We start from the raw sequence: 21,899 nt of genomic DNA on the forward strand, positions 1-21,899 counted from the left end.
CAAAAGCTTTTTCAAACAACAGCTATCAGTGCACCACAGTTTATGCATTTCACTTCGCATTGCACCTCAATTCTAGAGTAGAGAAGCTCAGCTATCCCTACAGAAATTTTCAGCAAAAAATAAGAATGTTGTTCTATATCAGAACTGGGAAGCGTTCTTGTACAATTCCAAGATTACTGCTTGATAATTCATCAATAAGATAGTCATTATTGCCAAACATAAAACCGCAGATGCTAGAAATCTGAAAAGAAAGCACAGAATGCTGGAGAAACGCAAGTATTGAAGAAAAGTCATGTAAGAGTCAAATAACATTAGTGGGGTTAGCGGTCATATGAATCAACAATAGTAAAGAATGTGAAAATCAGAAACAGAATGAAAATTTTCTGGTTCCAAGAAGGCACGGAAGTTCTGTGGGGACGAGAGGCAATTTTTGTAAACTATTTGCAGAGAGAGAGGGGAAGGGGCGGTTGTGGGTATAATGTTGCTCCATTCTTCCAGTGTGATGGGAAATCCACACAGAAACAAAACTAATTACTGAATACAGGAGTCCCCAGCTTATGAACGCCGGACTTACAAATGCTCATATTTACGAACGCGATCCCATACAGCATGCAATTTTAAATATCCGACACCCGAATATTTATGAATTGCTCGATGATACTGTCCTGCATTGTGTTCTGACTTGGATACAGATCGACTTACGAACGGACTCAGGAGCTGAAGCTGTTTGCAACCTAGGAACTGCCTCTACCACGGTGCACAACATAGCAATTTTCCGCATTCGAAACGTTAACTCAGCTCCTCTCTTCGCAGACATTATAGCTAATAAGAATTTCCAGGCTCTGACCTTTCTGTCTCAGCATCTCACTGAACTTTCCTGCTGCATGGTCACTGACTTTATTTAGAAGAACAAAAAGCAACAATTACTGATTTACATTACAGCTGCATGCGTTTCTGTTTCAGTAGTATTGCTAATTTATTAAATTTGGATAGCCCTCATTTTCCTCAAATTATTTAAAGTTGTACAACTTGCATCTGTTGGGATTTAAAACACTAAGAGGCAAATTGATTGGAACATATAAATCCATATAAGACCACGTAAGAGAGAACTCGACAGGGTGGATGTGGAAAGAATGTTTCCATTTGTGGGTCTAAAAGTGGAGCTCTCTTTAAAAATAAGCTAGTGCTCATTTAAAATAGAGAAGATGGTCTTTTTTCGTTCCAGAGATTTGCTAGTCTTTGGAAACCTGATTCTGAAAAGGTAGTAAAACCATAATCGTTAAATATTTTTAAGGCAGAGGTAAATGGATTATTGTCAACCAAAGGGTTGAAAGGTTAACAGAAATGAATGTAATCACATTAATGATGGATTTGAGTTCACTCCAGGGCCTGATGAGGTACATGACCTAAGCTGGCACTTCAGTTTATTTCAGTCTGAAGGATCACTGGATTCAAAATGTTTTCTCTTCACAGATTCTGACCTTCTCCAGCAATTTCTGTTTTGAATTCAGTTTACCATGTTAGTTATGGCTCAGTTGGTAGCACTGCTGCCTTTGAATCACAAGGTTCAAAATTTAAGTTCCTCTCAAGCACAAAGTCAAGGCTAGTGCTCTAGTGCAGCACTGAGGAACTGTTGGGCTGTTGGAAGTTTTGGGTGAGATATTAAATAAAAGCACGAGCTACCCTGACTTTTGGACATAAATGATGGTGTGACAACATGATGAAGATCAAGGTACTTTCTCCAGTGTTGTTGCCAATATATTTCCCTGGACCAATATCACACAGTCAGATTATCTTGTCCTTATTGTGTTGTTGTTTGGCAGAACTTACCGCATGCAAGTTGGCTACTACATTCCCTACATTATGACAGAGTAATTTTTTTAAAAAATGAACTTCATTGGCTATAAAGCACTTTGACATGTCCTATGGTTGTGAGAGACTGTATATAAATGCAAACTCTTTCATGGTTTTGGGCTAATGCTTTATTGCTGATCTTTCAGATGAAGTTTTAAATCACACACTTGCTTAGGTGCATCTCACATATCTTATGCTACTATTCAATGAAGAGCCAAGAACTGCTTCTGTGCCATTGGCAATGTTTCTCCCTTAACCAGCGGAACAAACGAGCTGTCATTTATCTTCTTGCTGTCTGTGAGAGCTTACTGTGTATAAATTGACTGGAACATTTTTGTTGAAAGACAGCAGTGCTTCCAAAAGTAATTAATAGACCAGGAAATTAATTTGAGACGTCACAAGGGCATGAAATGCATTAAATAAATACAAGTGAGTCTTTCTTTTGTTAACGTGATTGAGCTGGTAGAACACCAGAGCGGTGCATAAATGTTGCATCTGAACTCATCTGTCAGAAATATTTTAAAGCAAGTAGAATATGTTACTGTGAAACACAATGGCTTTGATTTTGTTAGCAATGGACCTACTGGAGGATAGAAGGCTAGAAGAGTTCATATTTTTACTGACCAGGAGTTCCTGCGTAATATATGCATTTATATCATCAGACAAAGAATTAGCTGCAACAAACAAATGTATTTTTATTGAGCTGATATGAAATTAGCCTTCTAATGCAAATTTATTTCAAATTTGTTTAAAAATATGTTTGTACAAGTATCAGCAGAAATATCCGCTTAAAAAACTCAACTGCAATGTCATAGCCCATGCAAAATATCAACTAGTTAATCATTTGCAAGTGTTGCTTACAAGTTTCAATACTTTTAAGCTGCTACCATTCAATTGCATTATTGAGACTGAGTCCATTCGTATGACTTTTTAACAAGTCTGTTTGTATCATGATTTAGAATGTGAATTGACTAACAAGCCATAAAGATACTCTGTAAGGAAGCATGGTGAGAATATCTCACCAGAAGGTCTTAAAGTATTTGGTTTTGGAGTCACTTTAAGTTCTGATGCTAGACATACAGTCATAGAGATATACTGCATGGAAACAGACCTTTGGTCTAACTCATCCATGCTAAGCAAGATATCCTAAATAAATCCTGTCCCATTTGCCAGCATTTGGTCCATATCCCTTTAAATCTTTCCTATTCATATACCCATCTAGATGCCTTTTAAATGCTGTAATTGTACCAGCCTCTAGCACTTCCTCTGGCAACTTGTTTTAGGAATGCATCACCCTCTGCATAAAAACATTGTCCCTTGGGTCTGTTTTAAATCTTTCCCCTCTCACCTTAAACTATGCCCTCTAGTTTTGGATTCTCCACCCTGGGGAAAAGGCCTTGTCTACTTACCCTATCCATGTCCCTCATGATTTTATAAACTTCTATAAGCTCACCCCTCAGCCTCCAATGTTCTGGTGAAAAATAGCCCCAGTCTTTTCAGCCTCTCCTATAGCTCAAACCCTCCAGCCCTGGCAATATCCTTTTCAATCGTTTTTGAACCCTGTCAAGTTTCACAACATCCTTCCTATAGCACGGAGACCAGAATTGCTCACAATATTCCAATAGTGGCCTAACCAATGTCCTGTACAGCATAACATGACCTCCCACCCACTATTCTCAATGCACTGACCAATAAAGGCAAGCATACTAAACACCTTCTTCACTATCCTGTCTACCTGGGACTTCACTTATCAACAAACTATAAACCTGCACTCCAAGCTCTCTTTATTCAGCAACACTCCCATTAAGTTTTTATATCCTGCCCTAATTTGGCTTTCCAAATGCAGCACTTCACATTTTTCTAAATTAAACTCCATCTGCCACTCCTCAGCCCATTGGCTCATCTGATCAAGATCCCGTTGTACTCTGAGGTAACCTTCTCTAACCACTACACCTCCAATTTTGGTATCATCTGCAAACGCACTAATGATGCCTCCTAGGTTCATATCCAAATCATTTATATAAATGACGAAAAGCAGTGGACCCGGTACTGATCCTTGTGGCACATTGCTTGTCATTGGCCTCCAGTTTAAAAAGCAACCCTCCACCATCACCCTCTGTCTTCTACCGTTGAGCCAGTTCTGTATCCATATAGTTAGTTCTACTTCTTTTCCATGTGATCTAACCTGGCTAACCATCCTACCATGAGGAACCTTCTTGAACACCATTACTGAAATGCATATAAATCACATTCACTGCTCTGCCCTTACTTCTTCAAAAAACTCAATCAAGTTTGTGAGACTCGATTTCCCATGCACAAAGCCATGTTGACTATCTGTAATCAGTCCTTGCCTTTTCAAATAGATGTAAATCCTACCCCTCAGGATTCCCTCCAACAAGATGTCGACCACCAATGTCAGGTTCACTGGTCTATAGACCCCTGGTTTTTCTTTATCACTTTTCTTAAATAGTGGCACCAACATTAGATAAGTTCCAGTCATCCAGCATTTCACCTGTGGCTATCAATGATCCAAATCTCTCAGCAAGGACCGAACAATCAGTTCCCTGGCTTCCCACAGATTTCCAGAGTATACCTGATCAGGTCCTGGGGATTTATGCGACTTTCATTTTAAGACACCCAGCACCTCCTCCTCTGAAATTTGGACATTTTTCAAGATGTAGCTGTTTATTTCCCCACATTCTCTATCTTCCATATCCTTCTCCACAGTAAACACTGATGCAAAATACATGTTTCGTATCTCCACCATCTCCTGTGGTTCCACACATGAACACATGCCCATGACACTACTGCATTTAAGTTATATTGACATTACTAATATGAAACAAACCATTTCACACAGGCACAACAATTAGAGTATAAAGACACCTTGAATAATTAATAACTTGAATTAATCAAAATTATAATTTTCCCTCTTTTCACATGATGAATATTTATGTTGAATTTCCTTACATTCTTTGCTTTAAACAAAAAAGTACGGGTGAGAGATCGGAGCTTATATAATGAAAAGTAAAAAGAGGATGCGAATTAAAAGCTACCAGGCAAGGCCATTAAAGCAAAAGCCCAGGTGGAGTCATAGGTGATTGGATTTCACCATTCAATGAGATCATAGCTGATCTGATAATCCTAAACTCCATTTTCCCGACTTCTCTCCATTTCCCTTGATTGCCTCACTGGCTAAATAGCGGCCTTTCTTAGCCTTGAAGATATGCAACAATCAAGCTTCGATCAATGTCTGGTAAAGAATTCCATACATTCACTACCTTCTGAGGGGAAAAATTCTTCTCTTAAATGGTGACCCCTTATTCAGAGATTACTTCCTCTGGTACAGGACTCTCCCAGACAAAACAAACTCACTGCACCTCCTAGAATCCCTACAATGCAGAAAGAAGCCATTCAGCACTGTATGTCTGCACTGCTCCTCTGAAGAACATTCCACCCCATGCCTGTAATCCTGCATTTACTGCTGTTAACCCACGTAGCCTGCACTCTGTGGAAAATTTAGCATGGCCAGTCCACCTACCTGCACATCTTTGGACTGTGGGAGGAAACCAGAGCACCTGGAGGAAATCCACATGGGGAGAGCCTGCAAACGACATACAGTCACCTAAGGCTAGAATCAAACCTGGGCCTTTGGCACTGTGAGGCAGCAGTGCTAACCACTGTGCTACCATGCCACCGAAATGTATCCGCGTTCCTGCATATATGTTATGAAGTCTCCTAAGAATCTTGCATGTCTCAGTAAGGTCACCTCTCAGTTTACTAAACTCCAATCTGCTCAATCTCTCCTCATAAGAGATGTAGTTGGGATCAACTGAGTGAAACTTCTCTGGACATTTCCCAATGACAGTTTATCTTACCTCAGGTACAGGGACCAAAAGTGTTCCCAGCACACAGGACTAACTTATTCCTTGTGTAGTTTTAGCAAGACGTGCCTATTTTTAGATTCCATTCCCTTTAAAAATTACTCACTGAGCCCGTATGCTAGTTTTTTTTGTGATTCATGCACTGGATCCCAAATCCCACTGTGCTTTTCTTCATTTAAATAATACTCAGCTCCTTTATTTTTCCTGCTTATGTACATGAGCTTATTGTGAAACATTATATTCCATGTAACACGTTTTGTCCATTCACTCAACCTGGCTCTGTCCCTGTCTAGACTCTGTGCCATCTTTATCATGTGCCTTCCCACTTTTTTTGTCCCCTACAAACTCGCAATATTATATTCATCTCCCTCACCCAAGTCATTTGTATATACTGCAAATAATTGCGGTCCCAGCCTTAATTCCTGTGGTACCCCATTAGCCACAAGTTGCCATCCTGAAAATGTTCCCTCTTTCATTTGTCTTCTATCCATACTAACATTCTATCTCCAATACCATGAATTCTTATCTTAATAAGCAGGCCTATGACCTGTACTTTTATGATCACCTTTTGGAAATTAAATATATTCAGCTGCTAGTTCTCTAGAGTCATCTATCCTGTATGTTACCATCTCAAAGAATTCCAATACATTTGTCCAGCATGATTTCTCTTTCACGAATCCATGCAGATTTTGCTTGATTATATTACGCATTTCTAAATGTCCTGCTATTATATCAATAACAGATTCTAAAGTTTTCCGAATGATAGATGTTAAGATTGCTGAACTATACTTACCTGTTTTCTATCTCCCTCTCATTTTGGATAAGAGCATTACAGAAATAATTTTCTGTAATAGTCATAATCTGTAAAAATTTTCTAATAGAAAAAATTCTATTAGTTTCTATCTGACATTCCCCATTCACACTGTCACACACTGGACTAGACCAGACTCATCATATCCCTCTGTCTCTAAAGCCAACCAGACACCTATCCCTAAACTCTTTGCCACTTGGCTCATCCCTGCATGACACTCCTTGCCACTGGATCTTAATCTAAAATAAAGACCATTCTTTAGATTAAAAAGTGGGAATTACAAATACTTAAAAACAAAACAGTGCTGGAGAAAGTCGGTAGGTCTGGCAGCAAATGTGGGGAGAAAAACAGAGTTAATGCTTCAAGCCCAGTGATCCTCTGTCAGTTGCTGTTAGACCTGTTACAATTCTCCAGCACTTTCTGTTCTTTTTAGGTCTTCAGCACTTCTTCTTTATATTATAAATACTTACCTGCTTTATGAGTTTATGTTTTCCATGTGAGGCCACTCTTGGATATTTTCAGAATTCAATCCTCACAGACAGCTTTTCAACTCCTGGTCTCATTGCCAAAGGTATGGAAGCAAGACTAGAAGAGCACCTCCCTTCCCTTCACAACAATCTCCCCTCTAACTAAACTTACATTGGTTCTACTCCAAAGGAGTACACTCAAATATATAGCCTGCATGTCATTTGACTTGCTACATCTATAATCCAAAGGACATAAATAAAGGAGCAGGAATAAACTATATCGTCACTCTATCTCACTCTGATATTCAATATAATCATGGTTGAACTCTTACTTTCCTTCCCCTAACCCTATAAACATTGATTTCCTTCGTGACCAAAAGTCTATTGATCACAGCCTTGAATGTATTCAACAACACATCTCTAGTGTGGAAAATGACAAAGATTCACTACCTTCTGAGTAAAGGAATTTGTCTTCATTATATGAATTATTCTTTAGCTCAGGACTATAGCTTGACTTTTGGCAAAGGTGGATTGGGTTACCTGTTTAGCCAAAATGGCTCCAAAAGTCCTGTCTCCAAACCTGGCACTCAATATTTCAGCAGAAGAGGACTAGGGATGGTTGCGCGTTCTGCATCATGGTTTGCAGCAGCAGCTTCACATGTGAAGACAGATCCAGTTTTTGATCCAATGGGATCTCTAAGACATTTTTTGGGCATTTCACTTTGTATGACAAGGTCTAGACTTACTGAAATAATTTAGATAGGCGTATTTTGAAATTGTCCATGGACTGCTTTTGGAGAGTTGAGTTAATATTTTCGAGAGGTAATTGCCCTGTGGTGGAGTTCAAGTGCCCTTTGGGATTTACCAGTCCAATTTATGCATGAATGTGTACAAACCATGGTTAAACTCATTGGAACTCCCAAACAGGTTGGAACTGTGAGGCTAGAAAAGCACTTAAATCTCGTGCTCTTTAAATTAGTAGCAATCTGCAGCTAAAGCAAATTGGAGCTTGCTATATCACACTGTCTGTTGAAGTAAGCAAAAGGGATAACAAGCAGCAGAGTGGCACAGTGGTTAGCAATACTGTCTCACAGCACCACGGACCCGGGTTTGATTCTAACTTTGGGCAACAGTTTATGTGGAGTTTGCATGGTTTTCCTGCATCTGCGTGGGCTTCTGCTGTATGCTCTGGTTTCCTCCCATACTGCAAAGATGTGCAAGTTAGGTGGATTAGCCATGCTAAATCATCTTGTTGTGTCTAGGGTTTACAGGCTGGGGGATTAGCCAAAGTGAATTGGGATGGTGGACCTGGATGGGATGCTCCTTGGAGGGCCAGTGCATTCCCTATGGGCCAAATGGCCTCTATATGTACTGCAGGGATTCAGAAGAACATTATAGAATTAATGCTGCATGACTGATTTTAGAAGCCATTATAATAGCAAGAGGATACCTATGAAGTCATAGCTTGATTAAGTGTTTATAAAATTCATTGATGTCCAGCTATGCTATATTAACTTGTTGAAGGAATTTAAAACTAATAAATGTGTTTTCTTCGATGAAATTTTTTTTTCCCAGTGTAAAGAAGTGATCGATATAATTTTATTTTGTGTTATCTCAGCATGGTTCCTCGGGTCTGCTCTGTGCTGGACACAGTGTCAGTTGTTCTTGAGGGTGTGGAGGCAAAGAGGGTTGGCATGAGTTGACCCTAAATTGGCGTAGAGTTATAAGGATCAGGGTGTTAGGCAGAGGGTAATGGGGTGGCAGCGCAGGTTTAAGGTGAATGGTGAAGCATGGGTTAACACAGGGAGCATGTAGGGCAATGAGCTGGGTGGCAGCCATGAGGTGGCATGCATGGAGGTGGTGAAGGGTGAAGGATGGGGGCTGTTTTTCCTTTCCATGTTGATTTTATTTCCCAAAGCTTACTCCTGCCTGACTGTCCTCGAATCCTTTCTGAGAGGTGGCATGTCCGATTCCCATGAACACGTGCCCTTCCCCCACAGCTCCTCAGCTGGAATGAAACAGTCTCAGCATCTGTATTGTGAAGGCCTCAAAAAATTTAATGTTTCGGTGACACCACCTCTCATTCTTCTCAGTTCACAGAATATCAAACCAAAACAGAAAAATGCTGGAAAAATCTCAACAGTTCTGGCAGCACCTGTGGAGAAAATTTGGGGCAGCACGTTGGCTCAGTGATTAGCACTGCTGCCTCACAGCGCCAAGGACCCGGATTCAATTCCACCCTCGGGCAACTGTCTGTGTGGAGTTTGCACATTCTCCCCGTGTCTGTGTGGGTTTCCTCCCACAGTCCAAAGATGTGCAGGTTAGGTGGATTGGTCATACTAAGTTGCCCGTAGTGTTCAGGGATTTGTACATTAGGTGTGTTTAGGGGGATGGGTTTGGGTGGGTGGTCTGAGAGTCGGCGTGGACTTGTTGGGTCAAAGGACCTGTTTCCACACTGTAGGGATTCTATGAAATTGAAGTTAACATTTTGGGTCCAGAGAGCCTTCCTCAGAACTAAGAATGTCAATCTGTTCTACTACTTAGAGGTAACTCAGCTTTGTGAAGAGTCAGTTGAGTGCTCATGTATTCCTCAAAGTCAATTATAGCATTCCTTAAGGCAGCCATCTTTTAAGCTTCAATGGATGGGTTTCCTTGTAGGCTATTACTCTACATTTCCTCACTCTGTGCTCTGAAGATGATTGATAACATAAGGGGTATAGTTAAAATACCCCAGTTAAAAATATAAAGAATAATGCTTTTTAAATGAATTGTGTAACAATTATTGTGGAATATGAATTTAGTGACTTTAAAAAATGCTAAACATTAGTAACTCATATATGAGTAGAGCTTTCTTTTTATAGGTAGTTAAAACCTGAGCCAGTCAGGGGCTAAGCAATGTAATGGTACTGGCAGGTTGTAACCAGCTGTGGTATAAATTCACATCGAATACATAGGTGACACTCCAAATTTTGCCCTTAACTTTTGAAACCCCTAGGAATTCGCATTCAACAAATGTCAAATATATTTGTGTGGAGCCCTTTGCTCAAGATTGGAGCTGGGCAATAGATAATAAAGTACTGGATGCAATTCTGTTCCAAAGTCCTGGTTGCAGTGCAAATATATAAATTCAATGTTATTAACAAAAGACTGTAACTACTAACAAAATGTGTAACTGACTATACTTGACTTGTTGCTATCTCATAATCTATGGTCCAAGAAAAAGTAATTGGTGTTTTAATGTATGCAGCATTCTTTACACCTAATTGGCTGTACTTATCTGTCAGTTTGTTCCATTATGAACAACAGTCTTTGTTTTGAACTACTCCTACTTGTCATAAAATGTTGTTCATAATTTTTCTTTATGAAGTTTTAAACAAATGACACTTTTCTCCATCCTTTCAGCATCAGCACTTAAAATGATTTATTCATTCATTTCTCAAGTACAGGAATCAGTGAAACTAAAAACAACATAATCTGAGATTGAAGCATAGATTATTCACCAGATCTGGCTCCGATGGAATATATTGTACTATTAATAGATCTATTTACAGGTCATTGATTTTTTTTAGTGCTACTGCTAGCAATCATTATACACATAAAAATCTTCCCTTAAATCTAACAGTTTCCATATCAACTCTTATTGTGAAGGTCCCTTCTTCTCAAGCTGTTGATAAAGACCAAAGATTATCCTGTTGTTGCAAGTTAGGTCAAGATGCAGTCGTGAGCTCTGTGGGAGAATTCATGAAATCCAAAATAAAAACAGAATAATGCTGAAACACTCAGCAGGTCAGGCAACTTCTGTGGACATTGAAAAATACAGTTAACATTTTAGGTTGTGGCCTCTCTTTGGAACTGAAGAACATTAGAAATGTAAAAGAGTTTAAGCAAGTACAGACCAAGAGTCTGGCAAGAATAGGATGCCAAAAGGAATAACAAACTTTCTTCTAATAAAAAGATGTTTTGCTTGCTACATAAATGAGTAATGCGATAAATGAGTTCCACTGCAGATGTGAAGGCCGTATGACTGGTGAACTGTATTAAACATCACAACGGTCCGAGTGACAATTTTGCTCATAGCTCTTGCTTGCAATGCCCATCATTAGACATTATTCTGCCATTGGAAATAATGTATTAAATAATCCAGACTGTGCTAACAGTTACACTGGAAACGACCTTAAGATCATCAGTGGAGTTTGAAGTGTGCCTGAAGCTACATGCAATAATACATAGTATATTGCGTTTTGTAGGCAAGAGGAATGTGTGCATACTTTATATCTTTATCATGAACAAAAAGTGATGGAGCCTGCCAATCTCTGCTATATTCCCATGGCAACATCCTGACCAATCAGAATCTAGTTGCCTGCTCTACAAATTAAGGTCGACAATGAACTGTTTCTGCTAAACTTCCATGCAGTACCCTCCTAACAAGCCATATAAATTATTGTCCCTTTACACAAGTCTGTTTCTTGCATGATAATCCTGAAAAATGGAAGACAAAAAGCTTCAACTTGTCCCTCCTTTTAGAAATGTTAAAGAATGCAATCAAGTTACTTAAACAGAGTTTGCCTATAAAAACACCACACTAACTTTCATTTATTAGCTGATATGTTTCCAAAATGCCAATTCATTTTATTCTATATTATTGTCTCTAAATATTTCGTCACCAAAATCAAGCTGACTAGTTTCAGTTGCCAATGTTAACAGTCCCCTCTTTATTTAAAATAAATGGATTAGCAATTGCTTCAAATGGTGTTGTATTGAACTGTATGGACAGAAATAATAGTCGGGCAAATTTATTAAGGTTAGAAATATGCAGCATTTGATAAATTTGAAAAGATGCTGTCATTTTTCACGCAGAACTATTCAACTGGGCTAATTCTTGGCCCAAAGCTTTGCACAATATTGAATTTAGGATTTCCAACTTAAGCAATCAAATGTGTGTTGCACAGAAAATGGGAAAAAAATGCATTGCTGAAAGTTTAATATCTTTACAAAATCTCCTAAATATTTTCCAAGTGACCTTGCAGAAAAGTACGTAGGAGGTATCATATGAACCAATGAAAGCGATCTCCTTGAACATTATCTAGTTTGTTAGTTTTTATCTGTGTGATATTTGGACTCAGTGAGATGCCATCCCCTTGCAACATTCAAATATTGACCTTCTGAATTCTCCTAGGTTGCTAAGTTTAAGCAAACATCTGCTTATTGAAATAATTCATTTTATGCTGCAAGGATCTTAGAACAGTTTGGGCACAAAAATCCCAACTCATTCTGTGACAAAAGTATCATTATTTTAAGTAATTGTATCCCACGTCAGCAGAACGTCAATACTTCAGTGGTTAATAATTGAATACTTTTGTACTAGCTTAAAGGTCAGCATAGAAGTATAATTACAGAAAATGCTGGAGAAACTCAGCAGGTCTGGCGGCATCTATGGAGTGAGAAATAGAGTTAACGTTTTGAGTTCACCCTGGCTTCATCAAAGAAGATTCATCTCAGAATCAAAGCAGTAATTTGATTTCTTCCTCCACTAGACCTGCTGAATTTCTTCAGAATTTTCTGCTTTCATTTCAGATTACCAGTATTTGCAGTATTTTTTTTAAGAAACACAATTTTTCTAATACATAAGTATATTGAGAGATCTCAAAACAACAATCTTAATTGGTATGCACTTTGAAAGTAACATTACAAACTAAAATTGTTATTTTTTTTTAGTAAAATGATTGCAGTTTTATTGTATAGAGCCTTTGAAAACGAGTTTAGACTGAAAATCCATTTGAGTAAATTTGCTGTTTTTCTATGATCAATGATGGATCATTATGTACCCATTCCAAAATAAATTATTTGTTGCATAGAGAAAAAATTCCAACATATCAACTTTCAAACAACTAGGAAAAATGGCTGATGGTAGAACAATTCTAGTTTATTTGGTGCAATCCGCTATATTAAACAAGCAATTTTACCACATGTAGAAGGAAATTACTGCAGATGCTGGAATCTCTGCTGAACACAACAAATGCAGGAGATCACAGTGGGTCAGACTGCATCCATGGAGAAACAGCAATCTAACTTTTTAAGTCTAGATGACTCTTCTTCAGCGCTCTGATGAAGAATCATCTAGACTCAAAACATAAGTTTTTCTCTCTCACCATGGATGCCCTCTGACTAATTCTCTCACCGACCTGATGACCTTCATCTGTGTCCAAAAAACCTACCTAACCTTTAGGTAAACTAATTCACCTAATCTTTATCAAGGAATCATTCTGTGATGCTGTGATTATGGTGCATTAAATTTTCTATATGGTTTCAACTGATGCCAAATTGAAATGGTGAGGTCATCCAGGTTCACTGGCTTCTCATTCAGGCCTATCACATGTGGATTCTGTGTCAGGGTTGTGTTTTTGTCAAAGTGTTTTTTTTCAATTGAAATCATTTGAAACAGAGGGCTTTTCTGTAACTGGAAACAAATGCTTCATGAAACTCTTTTGAGTGTTTCCATAGGGAGCATTAAAACAGGAGAAAAACATCAGCAATATGATACAATATGTACTGTAATGTACATGTAGCAAACTTGTACTTTTGTAGGAGTCATGCTTTCTGGGCATTGCAAAGTGCTTTACAACCAAACTGTGCGCAGCAAGACCCATAAGCAGCAAATTAAACAAATGAACTCCTGGGTAGGTGCCTTGTGTTGGACATCTTTTGATGAGGGAATGCTGTTATACATTAGCAGGTACATGGTCCTTGACAGAAGTAGTTCCAGTCCCAGTGGTAAAGAAAGCTTGGCAATGAGGGATCTCCCCACTGCTGCAGCCTTCATCTGCTGTCGTAGCTGTTGATATCAGACGGATATCTTCTGCCGAGATCACCACCGAGGGTTTGTTTTGGATTGTGCTTTTGTCTGGTTTCTCCCCTGTCCTTAGCATCATGGGTGGCCCTGACAGGGGCTGAGAGCTCTTGGCAGCGTCACTGTCGGGATCAATGGAAAACTCAGGCCTCGCCACCACAGCAAGGTGGCAATCCACGGGAAGGGTTAAGTAACACTTAACACATGGTAGTTGAGGGGAGAAATGTGGGACAAGACATTTTGAGAATTACTCTGCTCTTCATACTTTACAAGCATACTTAGCTAACATTTCTCATCTCATTCAAATGACATTAATTCTGACAATATAACTCTGACGTTGAAGAGTCATGAATTATAGGCTCAAGCCTTGGAATGGGGTCTGAATTATAAAGCTTGGAATTTAGAAATGAACATGGTGTGGATCGAATAAAACTCACACCAGAGGCAGAGCAGACTCTGGACATAAATCAAGTGTTTAGCATTAAATAACAATGTTTCTTCTAATTCTAGTTTCATCCAGAAGAACAAATATCTTCTCAGCATTTGCCTTGTCCTAAGAATCTTATGTGATTCAACACTTCAACTTCCTTGTCCTAACTTGTATCCTCCAATCTGTGGCAACATTTCCACATAGGGTAATACTTTCAATCCAGGAGTTAATCCACTGAACTTTCTCTGAACTGCCTCAACTAAAAGTACATCCTTATGTAAATATGGAGACCAAAGCTGTCCACAGTACTGTCAGTGCAGTGAGACCAATGCTCTGTACAGCTGTAACAAGGCATCCCTACTTTTATACACCTATTCTCTTCATAATAAAAGCCAAAATTTTAATTTCCTTTTAACTGCATCCTAAAACTGTCTGCTTGTTGTACAAGAGTGGCCTCAGTCCTGTAGTATGCTGCAAACTCTCTCCATTGAAAAGAAGAGCTTTGCTCTTCCATTGTTCTTACTAAAGTGGATAATACCACATTTTCCCAGAAAATATTTCATCTGCCAAATTTGTATCCACTGTCTTTATCTATTTGTACCCCTTTGCAGATTCTTTATGTTGAATTTTCAGAGTCTGGTCAGGAAAGGAGGGAGGGTGCTAGCTGACTTGTCAGTTTCAAGTCACCATTCCAACCACTGACACAGTTCATTGCAGTGGGGCAAGGCAGCACAAGGATACCACTTCTTCTCTCATTGACCCCAATGAATTTAGCTGAGAAACTATTTAAGAGTTTGTTTTAAGGGGAAGGTTGGATGTTTGAAGTGGGGGAGACATAGGTTTCACTTTCAACCCGAATTTGATCAGCTGTAGTAAGGCTGAGGCTACCCAGGTCACACAATGGGGTCATAATGGCAAACGGCAACTTAACATTGCACAGGTGGTAGGGTTAGTGGGCACTCATTGCTCAGGCACTGAATGGCAACACACCCCTCTGCCTCTCCAAAACGTAGAAAAGCAGACGCTGATGGGCTGTCACTTATCCAAAAGAAAGTTTCAGAATGACAGACAAGTGGACTAAGAGTTAAAGGAGGGGTGACACCTCTCCCCTATCCCACTCACTGGGAAGGGTAGAACTTCAAACAGCAGGAGGGCACAGAAGAGAAAAGAGGGGCAGGTCTTGACGATGCAACCTTGTCTCATTATGACATTGAAGAGTCAGCCTGAATTATGTGCAGGTTCTGCAGAAGCCAAAAACCTCAGTACAAAACCAACCAACAGAGGCAGAGCTAACTGGAGAGGACTGTGACCTAGTCATCAGGTTATCTGTGACCTTGTTGGTTAAGGCTTCGCTCCGCACAGCGCTAGTCAATCATGACCAGCCAGTGGCCATCAAAATTATTGTGACATGGAAGGTCTTCATTTCTGGCTCTTTCCAAGGCTCACCTGCAGACATTGCTGACATCTGACAAACAACGGCACCCCACTGTGTCCTGCAGATTACTGAGACGCCAGATCACCAGCAACCTCCTTATAGATGTGATCTTGGAGAGACTGCAGGATTGGATTTTGCTTTTGGATTTTTGCAATAGCAACTACATATGTAATCAGTTAGCTGTCAAGGTGCTGTTTTCTTGGCCAGGCTGATGCAGCAGCAGAAAGGGCTTCCACTCCTTCAATCAGGAACCACAACAGGAGTTCCCATTGCCTGTGTGCCCACTGTTCTTGCAGCTCTCATGCTTCCTTCATCGTCTAACAGCCCATCCTCAGCTCTTCACACCAATGCCAAAGTGCATGGGTGGTTCCATTGAGTGTTTAGCAGTTTGAATGTTATGTTAAGGCTGTATTAGACATTGATGAGGCTTCTTATGGAGTTCTGCATCCAATTTGTGTTTCCCTATTATAGTAAGGACATCATTAAGTTGGAAAGGATTCAGAAGGTATTTACAGGGAATGGAGGGTTTGAGTTCCAAGGGAAAGGCTGAATAGATTGGATTAGTTTATATTATATTAGATTAGATTAGATTCCCAGCAGGCCCTTCGGCCCAACAAGTCCACACCGCCCCTTGCAGCATCCCAACCAGACCCATCCCCCTATGACCCACACACACCCCTGAACACTATGGGCAATTTAGCATGGCCAATCCACCTAGCCTGCACATCTTCGGACTGTGGGAGGAAACCAGAGCACCAGGAGGAAACCCACGCAGACATGGGGAGAATGTGCAAACTCCACACGGACAGTTATCCGAGGCTGGAATTGAACCCGGGGCCCTGGCGCTGTGAGGCTGCAGTGCTAACCACCGAGCCACTGTGCCGCTCTGCTGCTGGGACTTTTTCACTAGTGTATAGGAAGTTGCAAGGTAGCCTTTATTGAGGTTTATAAAATCATGAGGGGTATACATAAGGTTATTGGCAGGTATATTTTTCCTAAGGAATGGGATTTTAAAACTAGGGGGCATGTTTTTAAAGTGAGGGGATTAAGATTTTACAAAAGACGTATGCAATTTTTTTACATAGAGAGTGATTTGTGTATGGAATGGATTTCCAGAGACAGTGATGGATGCAGGTACAGTTATAATGTTTAGAAGACATTCAGATAAGTACATGAATAAATATGGTTTGGAGGGATATTGGCCAAGCGCAGGCAAGGGGGTCTAGTTTAGTTTGGGAACATGGTCAGCATGGACTGGTTGGACCAAAGGATCTGCTTCTGTGCTGTATGACTCTATGACTGTATTCCAGGAAACAAGAAAAATCTGCTCTGGACGTGGTTATTAACCCCGTGGAAGAGGCACGGAAGTAACACAAACAATCCCAGATGTTCATTCGGGCACCCACTGAGCTGGCATTTGGGTTTTAGAAGATGCATTCCAATGGCCTGGACTGCAACAGCCTCCTTGAGAGCTTTTGGTCATTGTGGTGGTGTATTGCCTTATCTATAAGCTTTTCCTCCAGAAGGTGTGGACCTTGAGGTGGATGAGGGCCTGACAAGAGCCACTTCACTGAGAAACAACGAGGGGTGACAGATGCAGAGAAACTGGAGCTAGAGAGAGGTGATGCTGAACGGAGAAGTATCCCAGCTCTTTAATCATTCATAAGATGTCAGTGTCACTAAGTAGGCCAGCATTTGCTGCCCTCCCCAATTGCCCAGAGGGCAGCTAAAAGTAAACTACATTGCTGTAGGTCTGGAGTCACATGTAGGCCAGACCAGGCAAGGATGGCTGTTCCCTTCCCTAAAGGGCATTAGTGAAACAGATGGGTTTTTCCCAATAATTGACAATGGATTCATGGCCATTATTAGACTCTAATTCCAATAGTTTTCTTTCTGAGTTCAAATTTCACCATCTTCCATGATGAGTTTGAACCTGGTCCCCAGAACATTACCTGGGTCTCTGGATTAACAGTCCAGCGATAATATCACTTGGCCATCATGTCCTCACTGCACGACCATGTTTGCCGACATGGTTTGTCAGTATGAAGAGCCCATGTGACACAAAGGTCCACAATTTCTTGATTCATCAAAGTTTCAGATTTGCCCCTCTGGCCCAGATTGAAGGGCTTGGCTTAGAATCCCATATTAACACATGTAGGAAAGACACAACCAAGAGCATTTAGCCATTGGCTGTCAATGAAGAAAGTATATCTGTCCAGATATTGCACTCTTGGTACAAGATATAGAATCATTGAATCCCTAAAGTGTGGGAACAGGCCATTCAGCCCAACAAGTCCACACCATCTCTCCAAAGAGCTTCCCACCCAGATTGATTCCCCTACCCCTGCATTTCCCATGTCTAACCCACCTAACCTAAACATCCCTGGACACTATGGGCAACTTAGCCTGGCCAATCCATCTAACCTGCCCATCTTTGGACTGTGGGAGGAAACTGGAGCACCTGGAGGAAACCCACACAGACATGAGGAGAACATGCAAACTCCTCACAGGCAGTCAGCCAAGGGTAGAATCGAGCCTGGGTCCCTGACATGGTGAGGCAGCAGTGCTAACCACTGAGCCACCATGCCACCTCAATATTTCACCACCGCAAATTACACTTCATCTGACACCAGGAATAAAAGGAATTCCAGGGAAAAATAATTGAAAAAGGTACTCCAGTGACTCACTTTGGGTTCAGAAGTGATGGTGTCCTCTTCCAGGAAGAAGACATCATCCTATTCCTCATTGCCTTCAACATTTGCTCAAGTTGGCATCGCTGAAGATATTGGGACAGCCCTGCCACAGATGCCAGGCCTTTAGCTCACCTATGAGATCTTCCTTCCCTCTGGGCCAAGCAGCAGATCTCTCCCTTACGACTGCCAGCAGCTTCAGTGATGGGGTATCCAAATAAGTCCCTTACATCAGCTAACTCACTCCCATTCTCACCCTCACTGACTTTATTTTGACAGGAAGTCTGTCTACTTATCAATTCTGGGTCCACCCCTGACATGATCTCAACTTTAGTCAGTTTAGGCCTATAGATTGTGATCTGAAAGTATATTTGGTTCCTGCTTTCCAGGGAGTAGGACTTCAGCACTTTAGCTGAGGCAAGATGTTTTGTCTGTTGTGTCGTTCTCACAGCTTGGGTTCCCTTTTGTATCTTCAGCAAGTTTAGCTGCAGAACACTTGGTCCCTATATCAAAGTATTAATATTAATGGCAAATTGTCAAGGTCACCATGGCCCCCAACCTCTTGCTTTTGGCTCTTTCCAGTCACCCATAAGGAGTATCAGTAATATCAGTCAGGCTGTAGTCCAGAGATAGCCGGAACTGCAGATGCTGGAGAATCTGGGATAACAAGGTGTAGAGCTGGATGAACACAGCAGGCCAAGCAGCATCAGAGGACAGCAGGAAGGCTGATGTTTCAGGCCTAGACCCTCTTTCAGAAAAGTGCATGTCTGTATTAGCCAGGTTGTGAAGACATGTGTGGCGGGTTAGCATAATGTACACGTGGAGGAAAAGAAGCAGCAACCATCTGCAAAACGAAAAATTCATGGTAAGACCCGGGTTTCAAATTTGCAGATGCGAGCAGAATATGTTGTAATGAAACATCCAGTTGTGATCGGAGGAAAGCCAAGGGGGCAACAGAAGGAATGTTGGCGCTGGGTCTAGCAGCAGAGATGGGACAGGCACTCAGCAGAGTCCAACAGACTCCAACAGAGTCATTATAATAAGTCAATTAACCTTTTCTCTGGAATAAAAACAGAACATGTTGGAACTGCTCAGCAGGTCAGGCAACATCAATAGAGAGAGAGTGAGAAAGAGAGAGAGAGAGAGAGAGAGACTTAACATCCCAGTACTGTGATCTCTCAGGACACATTAAAAAGGTAAGATTTCTGACTACATTGCTGCAGTGAACCAGGAACAATTTACTTCCTTACCATCGCTGTGCAAAACAGTTAGTACAAGAAACATAAGCAGAAGTTGCTAGAAAAGCTCAACAGATCTGGCAGCATCTGCGAAGCGAAATCAAAGTTAACGTTTTGGGTCCAGTGACCCTTCCTCAGGACTTTTTTTTAACAATGTCAGAGTTGGACCTAAGCGTATGGAGCGCAGTCAGTTCAGAGGGAGACAGGTCGGATTGGGTGATGGGGTCAGAGAAATTGAGGCAACCAATATCACATCGGTAGTTCTCAAAGAACAGATCGAGTGCAGGTGAAAGGCCAGAGGCAGTGGCCCAAGTGGACAGAGCTGAGTGAAGTGGTCTGTGGGAGGGGAGAGGACTCTTGTTCAAAGGTATGGCACGGAGGGGAGGACAATGGAAGAAGAGTTTGACATCATGTTGTGCCTGAAATTCATTAAGGTGGGGAAGCAGAGGGATAAAACTGAAACATTTGCTGAGTACAGAATGGTCAGCATCAGAGAGCAGAAGGTTAGGAGGGATGGGGAATACCCGACAGGAGGTGGGGTTGGGGGAGGGGATAGAGTCAGAGGGAAGGGGTGGACAGGAAGGTCCCAAAGGGCCATGGCTATCTCTGAGTTGTTGCATTGTGTGGGCCTTGACGCCTGAAAGAAAAGAAACAGTTTCTTGTTAGCATGACGAATGAGCCGGAGGATCAAACGGAACTGCGGAGTGGTGCAGCCCTGAGCCAGTGTGATGTGGTGCTGTTGGAGAGAAAGGTTGAGAATGTATATCTGATGCCCTGTAGCACTGAACATGGATATCAGGATAAGGCGAGAGCAGCTGGTCGTGGAACATTGAGCATTGCAGAGATATCTGTGATTCTGGCTGGATTACAAGCACAAGGGATGAAACTTCAGTTGGAATCCACATGAGGATGAGTCTGATCTGGAGCCAGTCACTGAGAAATGAGATATAGCTGGGGAAATGAGTTTTAGCAAACACCTCGTCAAACACCAGGAGTGACAGTGAAATTAATATCAGTAGGCAATGAAAAAGATTGGAACAGAAATCCCATCGGAGAGAGGAGCAGAACTTATTCAAGGTGGGTGGGCATGCCTAGAAGGGATGGGGCAGTGAATTAAATATTTTTAAAAAACTGAAAGTACTGGGGATGCACAAGCACAAGAAAGAGATAAATGACATGACAAGATAAACTCTGCCCATCTGCAGATTAAGACTCATCCTGGAAGGTGCCAAATGGTTAAAAGCTGTGTGCTAATTCTAATGCGTTTGGTTCCAGCCTCTAAGTTGTTGTACCATTGCTGTGGTCTCCAGCATGTAGAATGTAATTGAATGATCAATTGCAGAATAACAGGGGGCTATTCAGCCCATCATGTCCACGTGAACTTTCTCTACAAGAGCAGCTCAGCTAATCCAGCTCCTCTGCTGCTCTCCTCCTTTACTGTCGACCTGCAAATTTTTTTCTTCAGCTGTTCGTCTAATAGGTCCATCCAGGATGAAGGAACACAATGGGGAATGTTGCTTGTCCCACATCCAATATCCTGACAATAATCTGACCAGAAGCTCAGAAAACACAGATCTGATGGACGGACAGCAACGTTGATAAATGTGAAGTCATCCACTTTGTTTTCCTTTTTTTTTGTCAATTACCACTTAATAATCTACCAGCAAACATTAACAAATAAAGTTACAGACTTTTCTTATGTAATGGAAGAAGGTAAAATTTTGAACTCAATTTGAGCAATTTTGTACTTTTGGTCGGCTGTACAGATTGTGATTAGATTCCAGTTACATCTTTAATGGCAGCAGCTGGAAAATGAAGATCCCCGCAGGATTATGGGATCTTTAGTTATTGTTAAGTGTCCCTTTAGTGTGACGCTGAATCTGAAAGATTGTAACTTTACCAATCCAGATTGTCAGAGTTGATCCTAAGTAACAACCTGGGTTTTCTCCAAATTTTGCTCCAGTGGTCAGTCTGCCCAATTGAATCGACTAATCATGCTGTGAACTTTTAAAAACCAAAAGTTCTGCAGATGCTGTAAATCAGGAACAAAAACAAAGTTGTTGGAAAAGCTCAGCAGGTCTGGCAACAGCTGTGAAGGAGAAAACAGGGTTAACGCTTCAGGTCCAGTGACCCTTCCTCAGAACTCAGTTTCAGCTTCTTCCAGCTTGCATTGAGCTTCGCTGGAGTATTGCAGGAAGCCGGAGACAGACCTATTGGCCAAGGAGCAGGGTGGTGCAGTAAAG

The 21,899-nt window shown here is 41.0% G+C and overlaps 1 protein-coding gene across 1 annotated transcript in view; it reads left to right on the plus strand.

Moving 5' to 3' along the window:
- LOC125455520 (uncharacterized) overlaps positions 1–21,899 on the plus strand; it is a 51,337-nt gene that overhangs the window by 18,485 nt on the left and 10,953 nt on the right. The window contains exon 6 of the mRNA XM_048537629.1: positions 16,814–16,862. Coding sequence (XP_048393586.1) covers positions 16,814–16,862 — 49 coding nt within the window. The remainder of the gene's footprint in view (positions 1–16,813; positions 16,863–21,899) is intronic.

The sequence above is a fragment of the Stegostoma tigrinum genome, chromosome 10 (assembly GCF_030684315.1).
Source record: "Stegostoma tigrinum isolate sSteTig4 chromosome 10, sSteTig4.hap1, whole genome shotgun sequence".
NCBI lineage: Eukaryota > Metazoa > Chordata > Chondrichthyes > Orectolobiformes > Stegostomatidae > Stegostoma > Stegostoma tigrinum.